A 24204-nucleotide genomic window follows, 5' to 3' on the forward strand; every position below is an offset into this window, starting at 1 on the left:
ACCTCAGGGATGTCAAAATCCTTGTTTGCGGATGACACAGGCCTTTCTGCCAAAGGACGAAGTCTGCGTGTCATCTGTAGTTGATTGCAAAAAAGTTTGGATATTTTTTCTTCATACTTGCGAAAATATGAGATTTCTCCTAATGCTTCCAAATCTCAACTAATAATATTCCCACATTAACCAAAAGCCCTTTTATTTAAAATCTTCAAGTAGACATGTTTTCACGATGAGAGGGGTTCCAATAAATGGGTCAGACAAAGTTAAGTATCTAGTGCTTAGCCTAGATACAAAATTAACTTTGAAAAATCGCATTGAAGGCATTCAAACCATATGTAACAAATATATAAAATGTCTTTATCCACTTCTTAATAGAAAATCAAAACTATGTTTTAAGAACAAGCTTTTGATCTTCAAGCAAAATTTTAGTCCAGGCAAGTTGTACACCAATATGGACTTGCTAATACTAATTAAGGAATAAAAAAAACTCTATCTGTGCCTTGGAAAGTGAAGTAAATGTCTGTATCTAAAAGATCCTCTTCCGACGATATTCGAAAATGGTCTTACTTAATAGCTGCGCATTTACCGTTACGACTATTTGGACCTTCATTTCTAGGAATATTCAACACAAATATTTTAAATTGTTTACTGATAGGTACTCGAGTTGCAATTAGTTGTAACAACTATCAAACATGTGATCCTACTACTATTCTGAGAATAGCTATTGTTGTAACCCAACCCATTGTTCAACCTGGTCACATTTCTCGTCAAAACGGTATGTGACCGTCATAAATTCGGGTTTCCATTTCCAAATTTAAAATTCACAGAATTCCCTGTGGTTCCGACACGAGGCGCAGAACAGATAACATTCCCCCGGGGCTGGGAAAAAGGGGGTCAGTCACGTTGTGTTCCTGAAATAATTATGATAATTATATTCCATTGTTTTCTCTGTCGCTCTCCCAGCAGTTTGGTATGTTGGGTTCATGATGGGATGCCGGATGCCGCTCATAGGTGTAAACATATTAATGGCTGTTTTCACGGGAAGAGTCGGCCACTGCTGGAGGCGGACAGGTGCAGGCTAGGGTGGTTCGAATAATGAATCTCATTTCTCATATCTTCCTTGCAATCTTTATGGTGAATATATAGTTCTGTCAAAATTTAAGCCATTTTTGTGGCCCAAATATATAATAAGGTTTAAAAAAAACTAGAATTGAGGAGTCTTTCTTAGCCGTCCGCGGCTACAAAGCAAAGCCATACTGAGAGTGTCTGGGTTCGATTCGCAGTCGGTCCAGGATCTTTTCGTAATGGAAATTTCCTTTACTTCCGTGGCCATAGAGTATCATCGTACCTGCCACACGATATACGAATGCAAAAATGGCAACTTTGGCAAAGAAAGCTCTCAGTTAATAACTATGGAAGTGCTCATAAGAACACTGCTGAGCAGCAGGCTATGTCTCAGTGAGGACGTAATGCCAAGAAGAAGAAGAAGTATAGGTTCGATTTATTTCCTTATTTTCGCAACCTTCTTCTTTATGATTTGAAGAACACGTTTAAACTGTAGAAGATATGTTTGAACTTATGTAAAAGTATTACCGTGTTGAGAATCTTCCAAATATCTATGTTATAAATTATTTTATATCGATAAATCATTATTTTTAAAATTATATAAATTTTTAAAAAACTTACAAAATTATTTAATTAATAAAATTAAATTACATAATTTTTTATTAGTTCAGCTCGTTATAACGACAACTTTTATAGCGACAAAAGCTCTCTATAGCGACATTTTTCGGTCCCTAGATAAATATTTTAATATTATAACTATTTCTATAACGACTTTTCTATATTACGACGGTTCCTTGCGATGTCGTTATAAAAAGCTTCGATTGTAGTTATTTTCATATAAACCTACATAGTTTTGGCTGAAAATTTAACAGGAGAATTTTTTAATCATACAAATTGTAAGCATTTGGGAGATGCAATTTTCGAATCTTTTCTGTACTTTGAACCGCCCTAATACAGGTTGAACAACGTTCGCCGCCATTCTCGTTCGTTGATGATATCCGGCTTGCACAAATTACGTAAGTAGTGAATGGCGTTCATTAGTGGTACCTAAACCGCGAGCACCACCTCTACTTCGAACCCTACAAATGGAGAAAAGGTTGGACCTGCCGGAATGTCGGAACTTATTGTTCTGTCAAGTTTTCGGCAGCTTTATGTATTTGGCGAAATAATTTCCACAGTCGATGGCTCTTCTGAAGAGCCGTTCATATGTTGGGCCTGTTGCTATGTATGGGCGTGGGCAAGATTCAAACATCAGGGGCTACGACTCCCCAAATTCATTCACGAATTTCACGCAAACGCGGTAATAAGGCACAGGCTTCTTCTCCTTCTTGGCATTACGTCCTCACTGGGACAGAGCCTGCTTCTAAGCTTAGTGTTCTAATGAGTACTTCCACAGTTATTAACTGAGAGCATTCTTTGTCAAGGTGCCATTTTCGCATTCGTATATCGTGTGGCAGGTCCGATTATACTCTATGGCCAGGGAAGTCAAGGAAATTTCCATTACGAAAAGATCCTGGACCTTCAGCATGGCTTTGCTTAGTAGCCGTGGACTCTAACCACTCGGCTAAGGAAGGCACATCCTCTGCACACTTTTAGTATGAAGGATATCCCATTGACCAACAATTTTGTCCAAGGCTCACGTATTTCTCCGATCCCTTAAATAAGCAACACTGTTGTGAATCTTGCTTTAAATATCTTTTGTTTGATTAGTTCCAAATAAGCCATTCCAAATAATACCTTAACTTTACTTGAGAAAGTCTAAATCCAAGATTACTTGGGATTTTGTATGGAAAATTCGGACTATTTAATTTAAAAACTCAATTTATCAAGATTGGCTCAACACATCTCAGAGGGTTAAGTGTTTTCAATTGCAAAAAGTCTTATAAAAACGTCGAAATCGAAATTTTTGAAATAAATAAATATTTTCCACATATTCATTCCACAAAAATCGTTTTCATGTATAAAAATTTAAAATAAGTGTATTTGGCGACATTTAACAAAAATATTTTCCCTCAAAAACCGTTTAAGATATTTTTTCTTTGTGTCTAAATGTTACAAAGATTCAAATTGAAGAATGTAACGAAAATCATGAAATTTTGCAGGATGGTTCCATGGACCGAGGAGATTTTTGCATGTTTCAAGTGATTGAACATTTTTCTAAAATTCGGTTGACTACACGTTTGCACTTTTTGTGGACACTTGGTATGGAATGATCCATATTTTGATTCTACGCTCATAATCTATAAGCAGCATTCATTTATTTCTGTTGTCGTTTGACAGATGCTCGCACGCTTTGTTACCGAGAACCCAGTAAGACATAACCCACCCGGAAATCCAGTTTTTTTTTCACATATTCTGAGCACCCACAACAATGAAGTGCGCATTAACATTCTTAGTAACGCCACTCCCAACGATTTAAACTTTCCCCTGAAATAAAACGGTTTGTACGGATGTCCCCGTTTCTTCCTAAAAACAATTCAAACATTTACATCTATCACATTATCCGTAAGTGGATAATCTAATCGCAGTGAAGTTTTGAGTTTTTATCTTCAAAACCAAGTCTGCACATTGGGTTTGGCCATTTTAATATTTGTGTCATATCACCGATATGCTGCAAATATTAATGCTGATTCTAAGTTAAAAATTGAACTAGAATTGTAAGTCAAAAAATTTTCAGTGCCCTGAAACTATTTTAAAACGCGTTTCTAATTAGTGTGGAAATCGGGTTTTAATCACCCTTCGGCAAATTTCACTAGGAGACGAGCTGTCTTTATGTGAATTGAAATGTCATATTGTCTACAGATTGAAATCTTGTTTAATTATTTCAAAAATCAAAATCCAGATATTAAACGCTACACAGAGCTACACAAAAAAAAAAAAAAAAGAAAAATAACTTTTTCATCACTAAACTAACAAATTCTTTAAGACATTCTTCAATGTTCTCTATCTTGGTGAAATATGAGCAAGATTAAGCTGAAGGGTTTGAATCCTACCGGTCGATGATCTTTTACACTCAGACAAATGGACTATCGAAAATTCGCCACAAGAAATTGGGTTGAAATTCATATATTTGCCTTAAGAAACCAAAATTTTATAACAAAAAATGTTGTTGCCATAACACCACGCGCCTGATGTGGGGTTATGCTAAAACAATACATAAAGTGTTCGTATAGCAATAATCGTTTCATCTTTCGTAAGGAAAAAATGTATGAATTTCCATAGTTCAGTTCGCTGCGTGTCGTGGGTTCGAATCCCATCGGTCGAGGATCTTTTCGGGTTGGACATTTTCTCGACTTCCCAGGGCATAGAGTATCTTCGTATCTGCCACACGATATACACATGCAAAAATGGTCATTGGCATAGTAAGCTCTCAGTGAATAACTGTGGAAGTGCTCATAAGAACACTAAGCTGAGAAGCAGGCTCTGTTCCAGTGGGGACGTAACGCCAGAAAGAAGAAGTTCGCTGCGTGTAGGGTTGGAAATTACCTCGACTTCCCAGAGCATAGAGTATCTTCGTATTTTCAACACAATATACAAATGAAAAAATGGACAATTGGTAAAGAAAACTGTAGAAGTGTTCATAAGAGATGCAAGTTCTGATCGAGAAGAGACGTAATGCCAGAAAAAAAGAAGAAGACTAACTAATAAACTGGTTTAAGAAACGCAAAAAAAAATCAAAACATAATTTCATGAATTATATATCAATATTTTGGCAGAAAATCGTCCATTAGCTAATCTGAGAAATTGTCAATTTTCAAATAAGAATTGTACTGAATAACTATGATTTTTTCAATAGATTTATTCGAAAACTTCACATGACTTATTTGGAATGACGCGTCCAGATTTCCCCTAGGGATTGTTTCATGGATACTGCTGTTTTTTAAGGAATCACAAGATTTTTATCCAAACCTAAAAATTCTCCTTTCTAAAAAGAACTCTGAATAGTTTTCTAGATTTTCTTTCAGAAATCTTTCCGGCCAAAATTTTACAGCGATTCACATTGAAAAAAAAAATCCTTTATTTTTTATATTCCTCAAAAAATCTTCCATGAACTCCATTTAGCATATTCCAAAGAATTCTTCTATAAACTCATCCAGCGATGTGAAATATATCTACATATATTTGTTGATGTGCCAAAGAACTTTTCTAAAAATATTTTTGAGGTGATTTGTAGAATCCTTAAAGTAAAGTTTTCAGAAATTTCATTTGAATTCCATAGATTAACTTTTTGGGCTATTCTTAGAGATAAACCCTGAAGGAAGCATAGATGAAGTCTTGAAAAAATCGTTGAAAGAATTACTATATATTACTGTAAAAACGCGAATTTAAAGAATGCCTAATGGTGCCAGTAAAAAAGTACAGCGGGACAAAAATAACGATATCTGGTTTCGCGTGTCTTGAAGATCAAATTATGTGTCTCTTGTAAATTTAGAGATGCTGGGTCCATTGCCGCCATCAGAAATGTTCCAAAACGTCACATTTTTGGTCGTCAAAGTTATAATAAAATAAGTATACTGGTTTTGTTGATGTTTAAATTAAGTTTTAATAATAATTTATTGTTTTTTTCCATTTCAATCCACCAGGCATCTAAAAGAGGACCTTAACTTATACATAAGACATAGTTTGATTGAAGTTGTTCGATTTAATATCGATTGAATCAAATTTCTGGACGTGCTAGCAGTCTCCACACAAATTCCGTCGTTTTTTCAATATTATCTGATACAATATTCATCCAAATCATCCAGAATTTCATTTTAAAATCACGAAAGTAATACAAACTTTGTTGATAAGTATCTTAAGGAACCTATTAATCGATTTCTGTAGTAAAATAAGCACATCAATCTGCTTGCAAGCTTGTAAATTTGCATACAAATTTACTGAAATCGATTATTCATGCATTTCCAATCATAAATATATGCAAAAGCGCGTGATCGGGTGGTGGCCGATCAACGAGAGAATGGGCAAGTTGAGGCTCAAAGACCGGTTCTTCAAATTCAGCATCATAAACGTGCATAGCCCTCACTCCTGAAGCCCACATGATGACAAGGACGTATTTTACGCGCAGCTCGAACGCGAGTACGACCGCTGCCCAAGCCACGACGTCAAGATAATCATAGGAGATTTGAGCGCTCAGGTTGGCCAGGAGGAGAAGTTCAGACCGACGATTCGAAAGTTCAGCGCCCACCGGCTGACGAACGAGAACGGCCTACGACTGATAGATTTTGCCGCCTCCTTCCAGCACAGCCTCCCGTATCGAAACACCTGGAGATCACCACAGCAGACGGAATCACAAATTGACCACGTTTTGATCGATGGACGGCACCTCTCCGATATAACCGATGTCAGAACCTATCATGGCACTAATATTGACTCTGATCACTATCTAGTGATGGTGAAACTGCGCTCAAAACTATACGTCATCAACAATGTACGGTATCGACGCCCGCCTCGGTATAACCTAGCGCGACTGGCTCAACCGGACGTCGCCGTTGCATACGCGCAGCATCTCGAGGTAGCGTTGCCGGAAGAGGGCGAGCTTGACGAAGCCCCTCTTAAGGACTGCTTGAGCAACATAAAAGCAGCCATCAACAACGCAGCCGAGAGCATCGTCGGGTACGTAACAGGACATGTAACGATTGATTCGACGAAGAATGCAGGCAGGTTTTGGAGAAGAAGGATGCAGTGCTGGCTGCATTGCTGCAGCAAGGAACGCGATAAAACGTGGAGTGATATAAAAGGAAACAAAACAAAAAGCGCCGCCTGGAAGAAGCGGAATGTGAAGAAATGGAACAACTACATCGTTCACAAGAAACGCGAAAGTTCTACGAGAAGCATAACGCATCCCGAAAAGGCTTCGTGCCGCGAGCCGAAATGTGTAGGGATAAGGACGGCAGCATCTTGACGGACGGACGTGAGTTGATTGAAAGGTGGAAGCAGCACTACGATGAACACCTGAATAGCACGGAGAACATAAGCTCAGAGGATCACGACAGCGGAGGAAGTGACTACGTCAGCTCGGCGGATAAAGGAAACCAACCTGTCCTCACATTGAGGGAAGTTAAGGATGCCATCACCAGCTAAAGAATTACAAGGCCGCTGGTAAGGATGGTATTGGAGCTGAACTCATCAAAATGGAACCGGAGAGGTTGTTCACCTGTCTGCACCGGCTGATTGTCAGAATCTGGGAAACGGAACAGCTGCCGGAGGAGTGGAAGCAAGGGGTCATATGCCCCATCTACAAGAAGGGCGACAAACTGGAATGTGAAAACTATCTTGCGATCACTATCCTGAATGCCGCCTACAAAGTGCTATCCCAGATCATCTTCCCTCGTCTATCACCAATAGCAAATGAGTTCGTGGGAAGTTATCAAGCTGGTTTCATATCAACGGCCGCTCGACGACAGACCAAATCTTCCAAATCCTCCAGAAATGCCGTGAATACCAAGTCCCAACGCATCACCTGTTCTTCGATTTTAAAGTGACTTAAGATAGCCTCGACCGCGAAGAGCTATGGAAAATCATGGACGAGTACAGCTTTCCCGGGAAGCTCACGAGCAACGATGGACGGTGTGCAGAATAGCGTGAAGATTTCTGGCGAACATTCCAGTTCGTTCAAGTCCCGCCGGGCACTTCGACAGGGTGATGGACTTTCGTGTCTGCTGTTCAACATCGCGCTAGAAGATGTCATACGGAGAGCCGGATTCAATAACCGAGGTACGATTTTCACAAGATCTAGCCAATTTGTTTGCTTCACGGATGATATGGATATTGTTGGCAGAACATTTGGAACGGTGGCAGACCTGTACACCCGCTTGAAACGTTAAGCGACAAAAGTCGGCGTCAAAAACAAAGTACATGCTGATAGGCGGAACCGAGCGCGACAGAGCCCATCTAGGAAGCGGTGTTACGATAAACGGGGATACTTTGAGATGGTTTATGAGTTCGGCTACTTCGGATCCTTGTTAACGGCTGATAACAACGTTAGTCGTGGAATACGGAGACACATCATCAGTGGAAGTCGCGCCTACTATGGGCTCCAGAAGAAGCTGGTCGAGAAAGATTTACACCCGCACCAAATGTACCATGTAAAAAAACGCTTATAAGACCGGTGGTCCTATATGGACATGAAGCATGGACCATGCTAGAAGAGGACCTGCAAGCACTTGGAGTGTTCGAACGAAGGGTACCTAGGACCATCTTTGGCGGAGTGCAGGAGAACGGTGTGTGGCGGCGGAGATAGAACCACGAGCTCGCTAAGCTCTACGGCGAACCCAGTATCCAGAAGGTTGCGAAAGCCGGAAGGGTGCGCTGGGTAGGGCATGTTGCAAGACTACTGGACAACAATCCTGCAAAGATGGTGTTCGCGTCGAATCCGGTTGGCACAACAAGGCGAGGAGCACAGCGAGCGAGGTGGTTTGATTATGTGCAACAAGATCTGGAGAGCGTGGGCCAAAATCGAAGTTGGATGGACACAGCCATGGACCGAGTAAATTGGTGTAACATCGTTAACGAGGTTTTATCAAGATAATTGATGTTACACCAACTAAATAAATAACAATCACAGCTGAACTCTTTGAAGAATTATTGGATAGATTTTTTTTAATAAAACTAGTAATCAGCTGGCAATATCATTGGCAGAAATCTTTTGAGTTGCAAACACAATTTTTGGCTGTTCCTCACAAAAACCACCGCAGACTATTGATGAGATCTTCGTATAATTTATTGTAAGTTCTTTTTCAGAAGCCTGTTTGTTTGTAATTCAGAGCTACTGAGTTCATTGCCCTTTCAAGAAATATCATAGTACCTCTATTTTTTTTGAGATACTGGCTGTTTAAAAGCATTATTTGACAATTTCAGTCAACTTGCACGCAAGTTTATCAGTTTGTATGAAGATTTATTTGCTTAATTTACAGCGGAATTCAAACTTCATGTGTTGAATAGTACTTATCAACAAAATTCAGAATACTTGCTATATGAAGAAACGAATGATTTTGTATTGAGGCTGCATGCATGTTGAAAAATCGCCCTCTAGTCAAAGTTGAATCGAGCAACTCAAACCAAACTATAAAGTAAAGTGGGGCAAAAGTTCGACTGGAGCAAGAGTTTCTTTTTAAGATTTCTAGCTCAATTCAAAACAAATGTTTCAATGTTATGATGGTTTGAATGCTACATGACTATTTGTTTTGATTAAATGCGGAAACTGCATTTTTCGGACGATATTTTATTGCATGGAACGAAATGAAAATAAGAACTTTTACGATTTTTATGCAAGGGCGTTTCTAGACCTAGAGATGCTTTGAGGGGTATTAGTTTATACATAAATGCTTGGAAACAATTATTAGCCCTTAGTGGACAAAAGTTCGAGCCATATATTGTATATTTCTTTCACTACTGGACTGCAAAATGCAGCTTCATAAGTGTGGAAATGCGAATAAAAGTGTAGGATTGCATCGATTCGTTGCAATCGCGCACTTTTATAAGCGTTTAAGCACTTGTAAAAAATTCTGCGATAGTCCAGTGGTGAAAGAAATGCGCAATATAATGTCGCGAAAAGTTATCAAATTGCTCAATATAAAACATTTTTTTTCGTACTAATGCGCATCTTATTGCAAAGTTTCAGACAATTCGGACGTGAAAAAAACCCATGTCAAACTGAATCATGGAAGTGCCCAAGTGGTTCTGTACCATAGCTAGAGACAATCCTTAAAAATAAAAATTCTAGTGATAAGATCAATTCTAGCAGCGATTTTTTTAATTGGCCAGGAAAGTGGACATCCCCCTCCTGCCGCCGTTAACTACGCCCATGGCTGTTGCCACCGCTAGCTTGTCGTCGGTAATTTAATATCCTCTGTTTCACATATGTAACGAAGAACACACGACAATGGGAAAGGCTGTTCCGGAATGTCGGTTGGTATGTTCTCGGTGTGGTGGTTTTTGAATTCATTTGTTTAATGAAAATTATAATTTGTAATGAGTGAGCGAGCGACGGAATGCTCCCTTGCCGTTTCGAATGTTGGTTTTCTGAGCTGGAAGCTGGAATGGGAAATACGTATGGAAAACAGAATGTATGGAAACTTACCGCATGGCCTTAACGTCCGGCGAGTTACTTTGTAGCCCGGCGGGGTTCATAGGACTCATAGGGTTCGAGTTGGAGATTTTATTCGTGACTTTGGCTGGCGCAGGCACGGGGCTAAGATCGTTCAGTATGGTCGCCACTGGTACCTAGAACAGATAGGGGGAGAAAAACGGGAAATTTGTAAGTTTACAGAAGCTTTTGCTTATTATGTCTAATATAAGAAAGAGCGTAAAACCGAACTAGTATTGTATTTCAAATATGTGAAAATAAGCTGAATTCTTTTTCTTTCTTTTTCAGGTACGTGACAGATTCAATTCTCAAAAAAATTGATATAAATACATACGCTGATGTGGTAAGTTTTGAATCTTTCATAGTCTCACCTGTACTGTCGGTGGCTTCCTGAAATTGTTCAACTCCGGCAGCAGAAACTTGGTCTTGGAGTGTTGTTGCTGTTCTTGCTGTGACTGCTGATGCTCTTGCTGAGTTTGCTGTTGGTACTGCTGTGCCGGTTGGTTCTGGTTTGCGCTCTCCTGGTGATCCTGCTGTGGCTCTGCGTTCGCCTCCTCTTGCTTATTGTCCTCCTCCGGAATCTGGCCTAGTCGCTGTGGAATCGGGTGGTTCGACGTGGTCCGATGCGGCGTCTTGACCGGCGTTGGCGTTGCTGCCACTGCTGCTGTTGCGATCGCTATCGGTGCCTTGTCGGTCGTCTTTTCGGTTGTCTTTTGGTAGCTGTTCTTGTCTCTCCGTCGATTCTTCTGATCGCTTGGGCTGTCACTTTCGGCACCACAGATTTGGTTGTTGCTCTTCTTGCCGCAACGGTCAACTGCTGTCGCGTTGTTGAGGCTGTTGGTGTTGTTGCTACTGCTACTGCTGATGCTGTTACTGCTGCTGTTACCAATTTTCTGCTTCTGCTTTTGGCTTTTGTTCTTCCGGTTGTTCAGATTCTTGATCAGCTGGTTTATGTTGATTGCCTTCTTGACCGTTTCGGCTGGCCGTTCACGAACGGTGGCTGTTGTGCGAACTGACAGCATCACAAACATAGCCCGTCGGTTTTCTTTTCCAACACTTTGGCATAATATTCTTATAGAAGGGGGTGTTTAAAATTAAGATTACTTTCTTGAACTCTGTTTCTTCTCCGTGCCTCGAGCTTCGATTTGTCCTCTAAATCCTATCACTTGAACTTTGCAACGTTTCTATTGCTCTCACTTCACCCAACACCACTAATCTCCCCTCACTTTGATCTTTTTTCTTGTATGAATTGAACTTTGCTCCCTTTTTATCAAACGAATAGCACCATACAATAAGAAGCACTTTTTTTTATTTACCCACCAATTTACAAGAACTCGTCCTCACGTATCCCACACTAGAGAAACCCAATCTCATCTTCATGGCAAAAACGAAATGACGCTCACGAATGAAAGAAAGGAACCCCGATTCGGATCGAATCAACTAAACAAACAAAAACCAAGAAATAAGGGCGAAATTTCTCACGGTTCTGCTGTACGATTTACACTTTTTCACGTCACGTTGGGAAGCTTTTGTGATTGCAGCAGTACAGTATGTTCAGTTTTCATGTCTTCTTCTGTAGGAATGGTTTCTTTTTTTGCGAAAGCCACCCACCCAATTGCTGTTTCTTCTTCTCTCTCTTCACTTAAAAATGGAAGTTGAACTCTCTTTTTCGTTCACTCTTGACGCCGAAGAATATGATGGTGCTGTTGTGTCTTGTGTTTGCTGACTGTTGTAGCAGAGCGCAATGATGGAGAATTGTTGATGTTCTGGAATCTGAAATGAAACATAAGCACGCAAAAGACGGTTAGTGGGAGGAATGACGACGGGCGTTATTATTTGCATATTTCTTCAATCGAATTACAATCGGGGGAGGGCTGGTGGTGGGTAGTTAAAATGTACTGCTGCTCAGTTAATGTCCCTTGCCATCATCATGGGGTGTCAACCAATGGTGTTGGTTCTGTTGGGTGGAGAATCCGAACTAATGGTTGATGAGATTTTCATTATTTCAGAACAAACAGCGTCTGACGAACCAAAAAGCGCTAAAATGGGTTTCACGTTTCATTAGCTTATTTATCATTCATTACCATGTGATGTAAATATTAAATAGGATTCGATGAATATTGTAAAAATATATCAAAGAAATGTCTAATTCCAGTTTGACTACAGTCGTAGACGAATACATTTTGGTTTATTGTTTTGTCCAATTCCAATTCGTATCGAGATCAAATGTAATTTTAATGTGAAACTAATGTTACAGTTTAAATTGTATTTCGTCTTCTATAATTCATTTCATCCTAGTTATTTACAATTTGAGAACTGTGTTTTTGTATTTATTTTAACATATTACTGATATACAAGTATGTTTGATGACAGGTCATCTTAAAAATCAGATGATTTTTAGAATTGAAAATTTGATCGTTTGGTTTAAATACTGGCTGGTGGTTATCAATTCATCACAGTTTCAGCATTGAGCACTGGTTGATTTAACAGATTTGTGATCTTAGAAATTCAAAGTTTGGCTTCGATTCATCTTCACTTTAAAATAAATTTATCAATAATTCCTAAAAGAAAATGTCAAGGTATCTTTTTAGTGATAAACTATCACGTTTCTCCAGGATTTTTTTTCAAGGTTTTTTCTATGTATTAATATTGCTGTATTTTTAGTTTCTCACAGTAATTTTTTTCCCTAAAATTCAGTCTAGGGATTATTTTTGGAAAACGATCCAATATGTACTTAGAATTTCTCCTATGAGTGGTCACTGACCACTGGGTCAGCAATACTTTCAATTGTCTTGCATTTGCCTCCAGCAATATTTCCAAAAATTATTCCATGTACAATTTGATCTTCAATAATTCATCAATGCAATCCTGAAGGAACTTTTTTTCAAAAGCACAATTGCTTCATGAAATGTTTCAGAAGTATAAACAAATATCATACTGGGAAAAATCGCGAGCTTAAGAAACCTTTTTACATAAGTTTCAATCAAAAAATATTCATGTTTGTAGCGGAGTTTCTCCAAGGGAATTATAGTAATATTTTTTTTTGAATTACTTCAATTACTCCTTCAAAAACCCTCCGGAAATTTCTTTTCTGATTTTTTCCTCTTGAAATGCTGAGTTGTAATGTTTGTAAATTCTCCTGTGTACTTTTCCAGGAATTCTTTTAGAGATCCCTCAAATGGTTTCGTTCTGAAATTCTTGCAACATTTGCATTCCCTGACGTTTTTTTCAAAGCCTTATGAAAAATTCCCGCATCATGAAATTATTTTAGTTGAGTCCTGAATTCCTGATTTTTTTCCTGGGTGTTCTCAGTGTCTCAACAAAGAGTGTTCCAAGTATTTTATCTATGATTTTTTTTCAAAACTTTTTGGCGGCGTTCGAAAGTTTTAGCAGTGGTTTTAGGGTCTTTCGACAAAAAAATAATCTGTTGTCTTTCTCTGTTATGTCAGCATTCAGTCTGATGCATTGCGCTGATTTCTCATCTCTCCGATGTTTAAGTACATATAATAATTGCAATTGATCTGACTTACAGACGATACTTTAGAGAATGCTCATGGAATAAATTGATGTAACTTCAGGAAAAATAAATAAACCCTTTAGCAGTTGAAGTTTTCTTGTAGAGTTACTAAAGAAAATGGCGACAAAATTCTGTTAGTATAGTAAGTAAACCTTTACGTTACTGATCTCCGAAATGTCATTTCCAAAAAGCTGTCATTTCGTCAATTTCCATTCGATTTTGTTTGAAACCGCCTTTAGTTGACTTTAAAAAGCTATTTATTTGTCATAAATGGACAATGCTGAATTCGAAACCATACCGGAGATATTCCAGGTTGTTCTGGGGTCACGAATGTGCGAAATTTCGAAAATGTGATTATTTTTTATGTTTGCAGTTACAAAACCAAAGTTTTCAACAAGAATATCATTAACTGGATCAATAATAAGCTTACAAAAAGAGAAATCACTTTCGAGCTGGGAAGTTCGTCTATAACAGTAAAGGCTACAAAAGGTTGTCCACATGGAGGAGGCCTCTCACCTCTATTGTGGTCTTTAGTAGTAGACGATCTTCTTAAAAGCATGGAAGTTGGAAGAAATACGTTTCGAAGTGGTAGGATTTGCAACTGGCCCTAAACTTAACCAATTCTTGGTGTATTCAGGAGGGACTTAACATAAATCCTTCAAAAGTAGTAATTGTCCCTTTCACTAAGAAAAGGAAGTTCATCACAAAAGCTTTGTAGCTTGGAGGAGTACAAATGCACCTTAGTGAACATGTTAAATACTTAGGAGTAATTGTGGATTCTAAACTGAATTGGATTACTCATATTGGGTATGTGACTAGTAAAGCTACTAGTTCGTTTTGGGCATGCTCCAAAAACAATTTTGGTACAAGAAGGGGCTTGAAACCAAAAATGATAATGTGGATTTATTTGTCCACAATTCGTCCAAAAGTAACATATGCTTCGTTAGTGTGGTGGCCAAAAACAAAAAAAAAACCACAACAGAAGCAAAACTATCAAAAGTACAACGTCTTGTGTCCATCGTCATAACTGGAGCGATGCGAAGCACTCCGTCAAAAGCATTAGATACTATTCTTCATCAGCTAACGTTGTATGAATTTGTACAATTAGAAGCGGAAAAGAGTTTTCCAAAGCCTGAATAGATCATATAAATTCAAATCAGGGGATCTTGTTGGGCACTTGAATATTTCAAAATATATCCATTGTGGGCCAGTGATGAAGACCAGCATGAAGACTGGATGAAAACTGTGGACAATTCTGATATCCCTTACAGTGTATGCGATACGACGCGTACGTATTGGGATGTCGGTGGTCCCAAAGTTCGTCGAAGCTCCATAAAATTTTTCACAGATGGCTCAAAAATTGGGACACAAACTGGAGCAGAAATCTACGGCCCTGGGGCAAACGTCTCAGTGGCGATGGGAAGCTATTCAACAATTCCAAGCGGAGATTTTTGCCATATTAGAATGCGCTAATATTTTTCTAAAGAGAAAATACAGACATGCAAATATCTGTATTTTTCCTGATAGCCAAGCTGCGTTGAAGGCGCTGGGCGCATATAAATGCTCATCAAGACTTGCCTGGGAATTCATTCTCCCATTGCGAAAGGTGTGCCAAGAGAACTCTATATGTTTGTATTGGGTTTCAGGACACAATGGCATTGTAGGAAATGAAAAGGCAGACGAGCTTGCTAAACAGGGTTCAAATACACAGTTTATTGGACCTGAGCCATTCTGTGGCGTATCGTACTGTGCACTAAATGGTTTATGGACAAAAGGTCGAAAGATAAAAGGTCGAAAGGACAAAATGTCGAAGAACAAAAAAGGAGGGACAAAAGGTCGAATGTCTTTTTTAAAAGAAGTTAAAATTTCCCACCAGCCCCTTGTGCTTTAAAATCGCCTCTGGGGGGCGAATTCGCCCACTTTGGGAATCACTGTCCTAGATAGAAGTTTCCCGATAGCAAGATTCTTGAGCTAACGTCACACATTGGTCCAGTTTTTTAAAATCATGGAAGAAATTGCACATTCTCAATATTTCATTATTTTTAGCCATTACAAGTGTTGTGGAACATGATTTAAGGCTCTATTTTAGTCATATTCACATTTTTTTGTTATCATAGAGCAAAATTCTAATAAAAATGCTGTTTCCATGTATTTTTTTTAGCTCTATACTTTTTGAAACAACTACAGTTTAGGCAAAGTTAGGCAAGAAAAATATTCTTCAATAGATTCCTTAGTTTTAGTCTTAGTCGCGCGTTTGAGCAAGATAACCTCGCGGGGAGTTGCGGGGAGCAATTTGTACGGTATTAAGAAGCTCTTCTTTAATTATTTAAAGTACCTATAACAATAAGCCTTAATTAATTAAGATTAACAACACTTGAATATAAATTTGCATCTAAGGATGATGAATCTATATGAGAATGAGTTATCATTCAGAAAAATAATTTGTTGAAACCCAAATTTGCACGAAAATGGATTAGTTGAGTTTTGAAGCAAAAATTAAGTATTTTGGACATGTTTGAACGTTTGAAAATGTAGAAAAATATTTGTATTTTTAAATTCTAGTATGTATTTCTAACTATCTGATATAGTAGACGAACGTTTGACATTGTTTTTTTTTTAACTAAAAACAAAGTTGAGTTTGAAAATCTTGTTCAATGTGTGCCACTTTTAAGAGCCTGCAACGATTTATCGTTGTTGTTTTTTTACGATGAAGATTGATAAAAAATATCCTTACCATAGCTATTATCAAACTAGGCTAGGTTAAGCATTTTTCAATCACAGCATAAAAAAGAACAGCAGCGGAAAACTTCCGATCGCTATCTGTTGAAAGACTCCAAAAGCGAAAAAGAACTGAATGCACTGTATATGATGCATAATGCGAAACAAAGAAGGTGATAATTTTAGGTTAGTAACATAAGATGAACTACCCTTATTAAGCTACAGCTTGAGACTGATGAAAGACTGCCGATTATTTCGGAGCAACACAAAATTACCTGCATTACTGCTACGACTCGTACGAGTAGCACAGGAACGGTACAATACTGTGGAGGCGTCCTAGTCAGGGATGGGAAAAGTACTGTAGCTAACATTTACCACCTCAACATTTACATGTTTCTGCACGACCATCAAAATCCAAAGCAAACCATGACCGTTGAAAACAAAAAATGTCACGGCTCTTCAAAAAAGTGATCTTCTTCTTCGCAACGTTTTTTAAAACCCGAATGCACCCGGAGCACAGTGGTGACACGACTTTTACGGTTTTCGGGGTTTTGCATTTTTGCTCGATAAAGGCAGCATGAAATTGAACTTGTCTATATGTATCGCAACGGAATGATTGTGCTCTTGCTGTTAGCGCTAATAGATTTCAATTAGTTGAAAACACAAGCGAAATAGGGAGCCGGATCCTATTCTTGGCACTTATGATTCATTTGGGCTGTGGGGTTTTCTGAAAGCTACAGAGCTCATATTTGGCCACAATATGAGTCGTACTGAAACGCAGCTTATTGAAAAGTTTCAGACAATTCGGCCGAGAAAAAAAAACCCATGCCAAAGTGAATTATGAAAGTGCCCAAGTGGTTCTGCACCCTATTAGTGGCAGACATTAGTAACAGACTCCCTAACCAATCATTCATTTTTGGGCACGGTAGACATAAAGGCTCCCCCAAATCAACGAAATTTTTTTTAGTGATAGTAACAAGAAATCTCCGCGATTTCGTTGTAGAGTCGCTGATAGCACTCATATATGGAACCATCTAGACTGACGCGACGAAAATAGCTGCGAAATCGCGTCGCTGTGGCTTAGACACGCTCATCAACAAGCGAAACATCAGCGAAATCGTGGCGATGGTTTGTCGCTGTCGCCGTTAACCTTCCAGTAACCACCGCGCTGCTGTTGTGAACGAAAAGCGAGTTTTTTTTTCAGCGGTTTTGTACAAAATACAACAGCGCGACGACTGAACTATTAAATGTCGCGTTGATTTGGGGGAGTCTTAAAGCCGAATCACATCATGAATTAGGGGTCATCTGTTACTTTAAGCCAATTGAAACAACCGCTAGCGACACTGCAAAGCTATTTAAGCTAATACAAACAGTTCTTTCTTCTTCTCAGCATTACGTTCTCACTGGGACAGAGGCTGCTTCTCAGCTTAGTGATCTTATGAGCACATCCACAGATATTAACTGAGAGCTTTCTTTGCTAATGTTGCCATTTTCGCATTCGTATAACGTGTGGCAGGTACGATGATACTCCATGCCCAGGGAAGTCAAGGAAATTTCCATTACGAAAATATCATGTACCGACCGGGAATCGAACCCAGACACCTTCAGCATGGTTTTGCTTTGTAGCCGCGGACTCCAACCACTAGGCTAAGGAAGGCCCCCAAAAATTGATGAATATTTCCAAACAGCTGGTAAAAAATGAAACGCAATAACCAAGTCTGAAGAACAACTCAATTTCTAATTCATGCAAAGTGCTTCTCCTGCACACTTTTTTTTCACCTAATCACGTTCCAACATTCTTGCTAACTGATTCCAGAAACTACGCAAAAACTTTCTGGCAAAACTAATCTGCCATTACTGTCACTCAGTAAGCATCCACAATTTAGTTCCCACTGGGTGCACACTCCAGCCAGACGCAAACAAGCACTCACCTCATAAGGATTGCAACCGTAAACCAGTAAACCACATCTAGCCCGTACTCCTGCCTGGCACAAGACATTCTCCTGGTCCTGGCAGAGAAAGGCTAATTTCCTCGAGAAACGTAAGAAAAATCCAACCCCGACTGCGAAACCCGAAGTAACATGAGAAGCAACCAATTCCGAAAAGAAAACTTTCCTCAACCTGAGCAAATTAAATTCAGTTACTTGGTTGCCGTACCAGTCCACCAACCATCAGCCCTGTTCCAAATGGTGTAGCGCACAATGGGTTCACATACAAAAGGATGGCCAAAACTATAAGAAGTCATTTTGATATATTTGTATTTTTTATTATTTTTCAACCTATAGATGTTGATTGAAATTGTTCTAAAATTTAAATTTCTTTGATGTATTAAAATTGGCTTAGACAAAAAAAATTAAAAATATGATTTTTAAATGAAGAGCTAAATAAATATTTCCTTCAAGATGAAGTGTATGCCATCAGAAAGCTTATGGTTTACCACTCTTATAGCACATCAAGATGACAAATATTTGGTTTTAGTTCCATAATCAAAACTTGATTGCATTTTCAACAATATCATGTTAAAAAATGTACAGTTCAAAAACGTTGCGTAGTATGTTAATAGTCATTTCTGAAACAATAATAATACTGAATAGCATATTAGGATTAGATATTTGTTCGATAAAGGCGACGAATTCAGTTTTGGTTAAACTTAATTTTTTCTGACCATTGTGCAGCGTACGCTTTAGGGGCATCCGGATGGTGTTCGTTGTTGGTTCATTTCTTAGCGAATGGTGCGAGGAAAAAGCGCGATAGGTGGGGTGGAGAGTGAACACAAAATGATTATAATCGTGTAAATATTTAAACGAAGATAGCATTATGTTTCCTCCTCGGTGGAAGCACTCCACATCCTGTACCAAGAGTTCGAGTAAGTACTTGCGACGACTCGTCGAGCGTAGTAAGAAGTAGGTTGGAACAATGCTTCTCAGCGGAAAAGCTCTTCGCAAACAGCACCATTTTCAACTTCGAATTGCAGTGGTTCCCAACACGTTTATAAGTCTGTTAAAGGCGAAGTTTGTTTTAATCCTACACACAAGTTTCAAACACCACGTTCGATTAATGGACGGCACTTATCCGATAACAACGACGTTAGAACTTACCACTATTTGTTGATTATTGAACTGCGCCCAAAACTTTCCGTCGTCAACAACGTACGGTACCGACGCCTGCTTCTATATACAATCTAGCGCAACTGATACAGCTGAACGTCACCACCGCATAGCTACGCGCACAGCAATTTTACTCTTGGGAATCTAAGAGAGCCGAAGGAGATGTAGAGTTGTGAAGGAGAATGTAATGTCGTGACGGACTTTGGTTTCAGGATGGTCGACTGCGCTGCAGAATCGTTACACGTTCTGTGGCGTAGTTGGTTAACGCGCCCAGTCTAGCATATTGGGAGTCGTAGGATCGAAGCCCATCAGAACGATTTTTTATACTAGATTTTTTTACATTCATTTCTTCATTTAGCTAATGGACCGCGAACTATCAGACCTCGACAACCCCTGCTCGAATCTGAAACGAAGGATTGCGTGTAGATTGCCCTCGCTGCTCGTGTGCTTCTCGAAACAAAGACAAACTCAAGTTGCATACTTATTTAATCTTTTAACTAAATATAAAATTTTCACTCCAATTCAGGGCTCGCATATCTCAATTTCCTTCGTCGTCTTCATTCTCGCCCTTTTGTGTCTCACTCATCCGGCGGGAGTGTTTACCTTGGCACAGTTACCAATTTGAAGAATACGGAGTTACTTGTTGTTGATGGTGTTGTTGTTTGACGTTTCTTCATTTGGACCATAAAAAAACGGAAAACTGCGTGAAAAACTTTTCAGGGGTGAGAAATCTGTTGGGGCTGAGTGGCTCGAAAATGAGAGTGAAAACTGTTTTTCAAGTATCGTTACGCACCTGGCGCGCACGTTCCCCGTTATTATCGTGGGATGAGTAAAATCATCTGAAGAATGTTGAAAGTTTAGGATTGAGTTTCTTGCGTTCTTGCTTGAGTGGGAAACAGCTTAATTTTAGTGGCAGTCGGTAAGACCCGATATAGCCGTGGAATGAAGTGGCAAGTGAAAGAATGTTACGCAAAAATACGCTGGATTAGTTGAGGATGGGATATGCTTTGCATGTTAAGTTGTTTAAATGTGATTATGAATTTCAAACTATGGAGAATTAACGCTTACGTAGTTCACGGCGAAAACGAACTGGTGTAAGTTATAGTGACGACTTCCTTTGAAAGGGAAGTCTCGGGATGAACTAACCCAAGGTTAAATATCTCGTTAATAAAGACAAACCAAATTTTACACCCGTTACGTAGGACTAATTTTTGTATGAAACGCAACACTATGAAGGTCAGCCACTATCGAAAAACATGACAAAGTTGGAATTGAAAGGTGTAGTCTATTTTGTTTAGAAGAAGTATTGAATGGATTGGTGGCCATCATGAAGTGTGGAATCATCGTTAGTTACTTATGGTATACAACTGCTGGATTATGTAAAGGTATGTATCATACAATGTCTCCAAATGAATTTCAGCAAACTTTACAAATTTCTTCAGACCTTTCTCAAGAAGTGTTCTGTAGCATTCTTGCAAGAAATCTTACAGAAATTTAGCCAGCAATTTCTCTTCGTATTGCTGCAGGCCATCATTTATAAATTCTTTTAGGTGCTCCAGGTATTCCTATTCTGTAAATGTTCGAGTGCTGTGTTACATTGACGGACCCCTCGGTCCAAGAATCCTTATCGAGGAAAAAATGCTCATTCAACCGATAGAGTAGTGTAAAATACGTCGGTAAGGGACTCAGACGGAGCCGAGGAACCATTTCCCACTAAAACCCCAAATATATGTAGTCTAGTTAAATAAATGTAGTTGTTGTTGAATAAAGTGTTTAAATGTGTAATGAGTGGTTGTAATAAATTGTGAAGTTTTAAATGATGTGTTGAGTGGATAAAACCCGAGAAACCCTACCAAGAATCGCTCAGTGGACCGCCCAGTAGGTATAATCCCCGGACGTCCACTTCAGCCACCCAAGGAACCGCTATCCAAAGGCCACCAAATACAGTCCACTAGGAAAGAAAGTAAGGACCAGCTCCCAAACAGTAAATTTCTTCAATTACTTATCAAACACAATGAATTGAGTAATAAATTATCGAATATAATGTTTTCGGGAGAGAAATAATCTATTTTTCATTACACCTCTTGAAATTCTTTGAATTTTTGTTTAGAAATATCTTTTGGTAAATCTTTTAGTATTCTGTAATGAATTCTATCCAAAATTACAGCATTGAAAAGAAAATCTTCAGAAATTCTCGATGAAATTTAGTCAAGAATCTCATCAACCCTGGCGATTTTTCTTGATATTCTAAGAACAAACTCTAGACGAACCCATAGAGTTCCTGGAAGTAAGTCTGAAGAAATACTAAGGGCAGCTCTTAAAAAAAAAAATTCGTAAACTATTACAGGAACTTTCGGATCATATTTTCAAATTTTTAGATATAAGTCTGGATTATTCCCTGGTGGTAATTCAGAGCACTGTCCTTGGAGTAATCAATAGTAGAGTTCTTGGAGAAATCATATATAAGAAGTTTTATTTTCTGTGTGAATTCCGCAAATTGATTTTTTTAGCTACAATTGAAGCTCAATTCCAAGTGAATCAAAAAAGACTGCTAGATGGAATGCTGCATGTAATCACGAGAAAAAATTGCAGAGGCATTCATATACATATTTCAGATCAAATCATCAAATTCTATAATAACTCTTGAAAAAATCTGAAATTTTGGAATCCTTATGCAGTTCTAGAAATATCTGGAAGAATAAATTAAGTGAGCTTTCTGTATAACCATTAGAATAATTCCAAGAAGATTTTTGTAGAGGAAATCAAGTATTATTTGTGGGGTAATTGCTAAGCAATTTTTGAAGATGATACTTCAACTGTATGTATCAGTGGAAGAATTCATGAAAAAAATATTTATAAAAATAATTCTTAAAGGTCTCAGGTGCAGAACTCTTGCTTCTTAGAGAAATACTACAATTCTGAGAATAATTCTGAGCATATTATGATGAGAATTCTCAGAAGATTGGGGTGAGAATTCTTAGAGGATTTATTAAGCATTAGTTAACAAAAAACAAAAAGTGAAACGTTTGTTTTACTTAATCTGAGTTATGACCTAATTATCGACCTATCCAAAATACTTAAATTTAGCTCTTGATTATAGCACCTTTACAAAATAGTTGGATTCAATATTTCTCATTATGAGAATTCGCCTAAAATATTTATTTCTGGGCCACAAGAATATTGACCCTTAAAAATTTATTCAATTACCAGAAACATAGACAGGAGCTCCGAACAAATCCTTTAATAGGTCCAGATTGTCCAAACTTTGCTTTTATTTTTTTTTTCTTTTCTGAAACTGTATTGAATATTATCAATATATCAATCAATTTTTATAGGATACCTTGAAAATAGCAAAACACCCGTTGCGAAGGGCAACCCAAAATTACTGCAGAAAAATGTTCTATTTACTGCTGCATTTCCCGCATTTAGAGTCTGCAATGACACTTACGAATTAGAAAATTTATGCACCCAACATAGGCTACTTGATAATTTTCACGTTTTTGAACTACTGAACTGGGAAGAACCTGAGAGAGAGGATACAGCTGGCTTAGATTGCGAGCTCCCAAAAGTCATGGGAACCTGTCATCAACTGGCACTGTAAACCCGCACTTTCAAAGGGCAGAGCGTAAGAAATCGTCATTATTGAATTTTTTTTGGTGTTTTTCGATGATTTCACATTTCAAAAAGTTGAGTTATTAAATTAGTTGAGTTATAGTAGTGTGTTGGCAAACTGCTATAGATTTTTATATTCATAACTTTTTCAGAGTGAACAACACAAAGTGAATATAATTTCGACCAGAATAAGTTCATCTGACCTAGAGTGTTCATTAGACTGATGCAAATCTTGAAGGTTTTGCTCCCCTATGCTAAATTATGGTGAAAATCCATCTCCCAAAATTTGAAGTGATTTGGATGAAATTTGGTTGTGCAGTGTGCACACGCCATTTGAAGTTTATATGGAAATTACTATGGGAAAGGCAAATCTTTTGTGTTTAGCCATCTATCTCTCCGTCGTAAGTTTTTATGGAAAAGTGAACAAACCCTTCTGATGTGAAATCTTCCCACCTACAACATTGCCGAAGATCACATTTTGATAGGATGTAAGGATAATTTGTTACTATTGATTACAAAGTCTTAATCATGCTGAGATGATCATTCAACTACTTTCAGAGCAACACTGCTTTTTGCTGTAGAACATAGTAGCCTGGATTACTTTGATCTATTCTTTCCACCAGGAGCACCACTGTTGCCTGCCGAACGGTTGGTGAAGCATGTAAAATTTTGATGATAACATATGATGATGAATAACAATTTTTCCTGACGTCCAATCAAAATGTGGTCTTCGGCAAAGTTGTAGCTGAAAGGATTTTGCATGAGAAAAGTTTGTTCAATTTTCTTTAAAATATTATGACGAAGAGATAGGGGGCTGAACACAAAAGGTTGGCGTTTTCCATAGTTATCTCCATATATACTTCGAATGGCGTGTGCTCAGTCAAATTCCTTCTGAATCAACGGTGATTCATTATTTCAAAATTTGCATCACTCTAGTGTTCAACCCGGGACATCCCGGGGCAAAAAATCCTGGGATTTGAGAAATTTCGGGATTTCCCGTTTCCCGGGATATAAATTATGCCGTCCCGGGAATCCTGGGATTCCCGAAATTTATGAAAAATTAGTTAAAAATCAGTAAATTTTAATACGAAACAGTGACACTT

General features: G+C 38.3%; 1 protein-coding gene across 3 annotated transcripts in view; it reads right to left on the bottom strand.

Moving 5' to 3' along the window:
• LOC110677676 overlaps positions 1 to 24204 on the bottom strand; it is a 258589-nt gene that overhangs the window by 64339 nt on the left and 170046 nt on the right. For all 3 annotated transcript variants that reach the window (XM_021848674.1, XM_021848673.1, XM_021848672.1), the window contains exons 5-6: positions 10519 to 11920; positions 10142 to 10284 (exon numbers count right to left, since the gene is read on the bottom strand). In XM_021848674.1, the coding sequence (XP_021704366.1) occupies positions 10142 to 10284; positions 10519 to 11178 (803 nt within the window). In that variant the 5' untranslated portion in view covers positions 11179 to 11920. The remainder of the gene's footprint in view (positions 1 to 10141; positions 10285 to 10518; positions 11921 to 24204) is intronic.

The sequence above is a fragment of the Aedes aegypti genome, chromosome 3, assembly GCF_002204515.2.
Source record: "Aedes aegypti strain LVP_AGWG chromosome 3, AaegL5.0 Primary Assembly, whole genome shotgun sequence".
Lineage (NCBI taxonomy): Eukaryota > Metazoa > Arthropoda > Insecta > Diptera > Culicidae > Aedes > Aedes aegypti.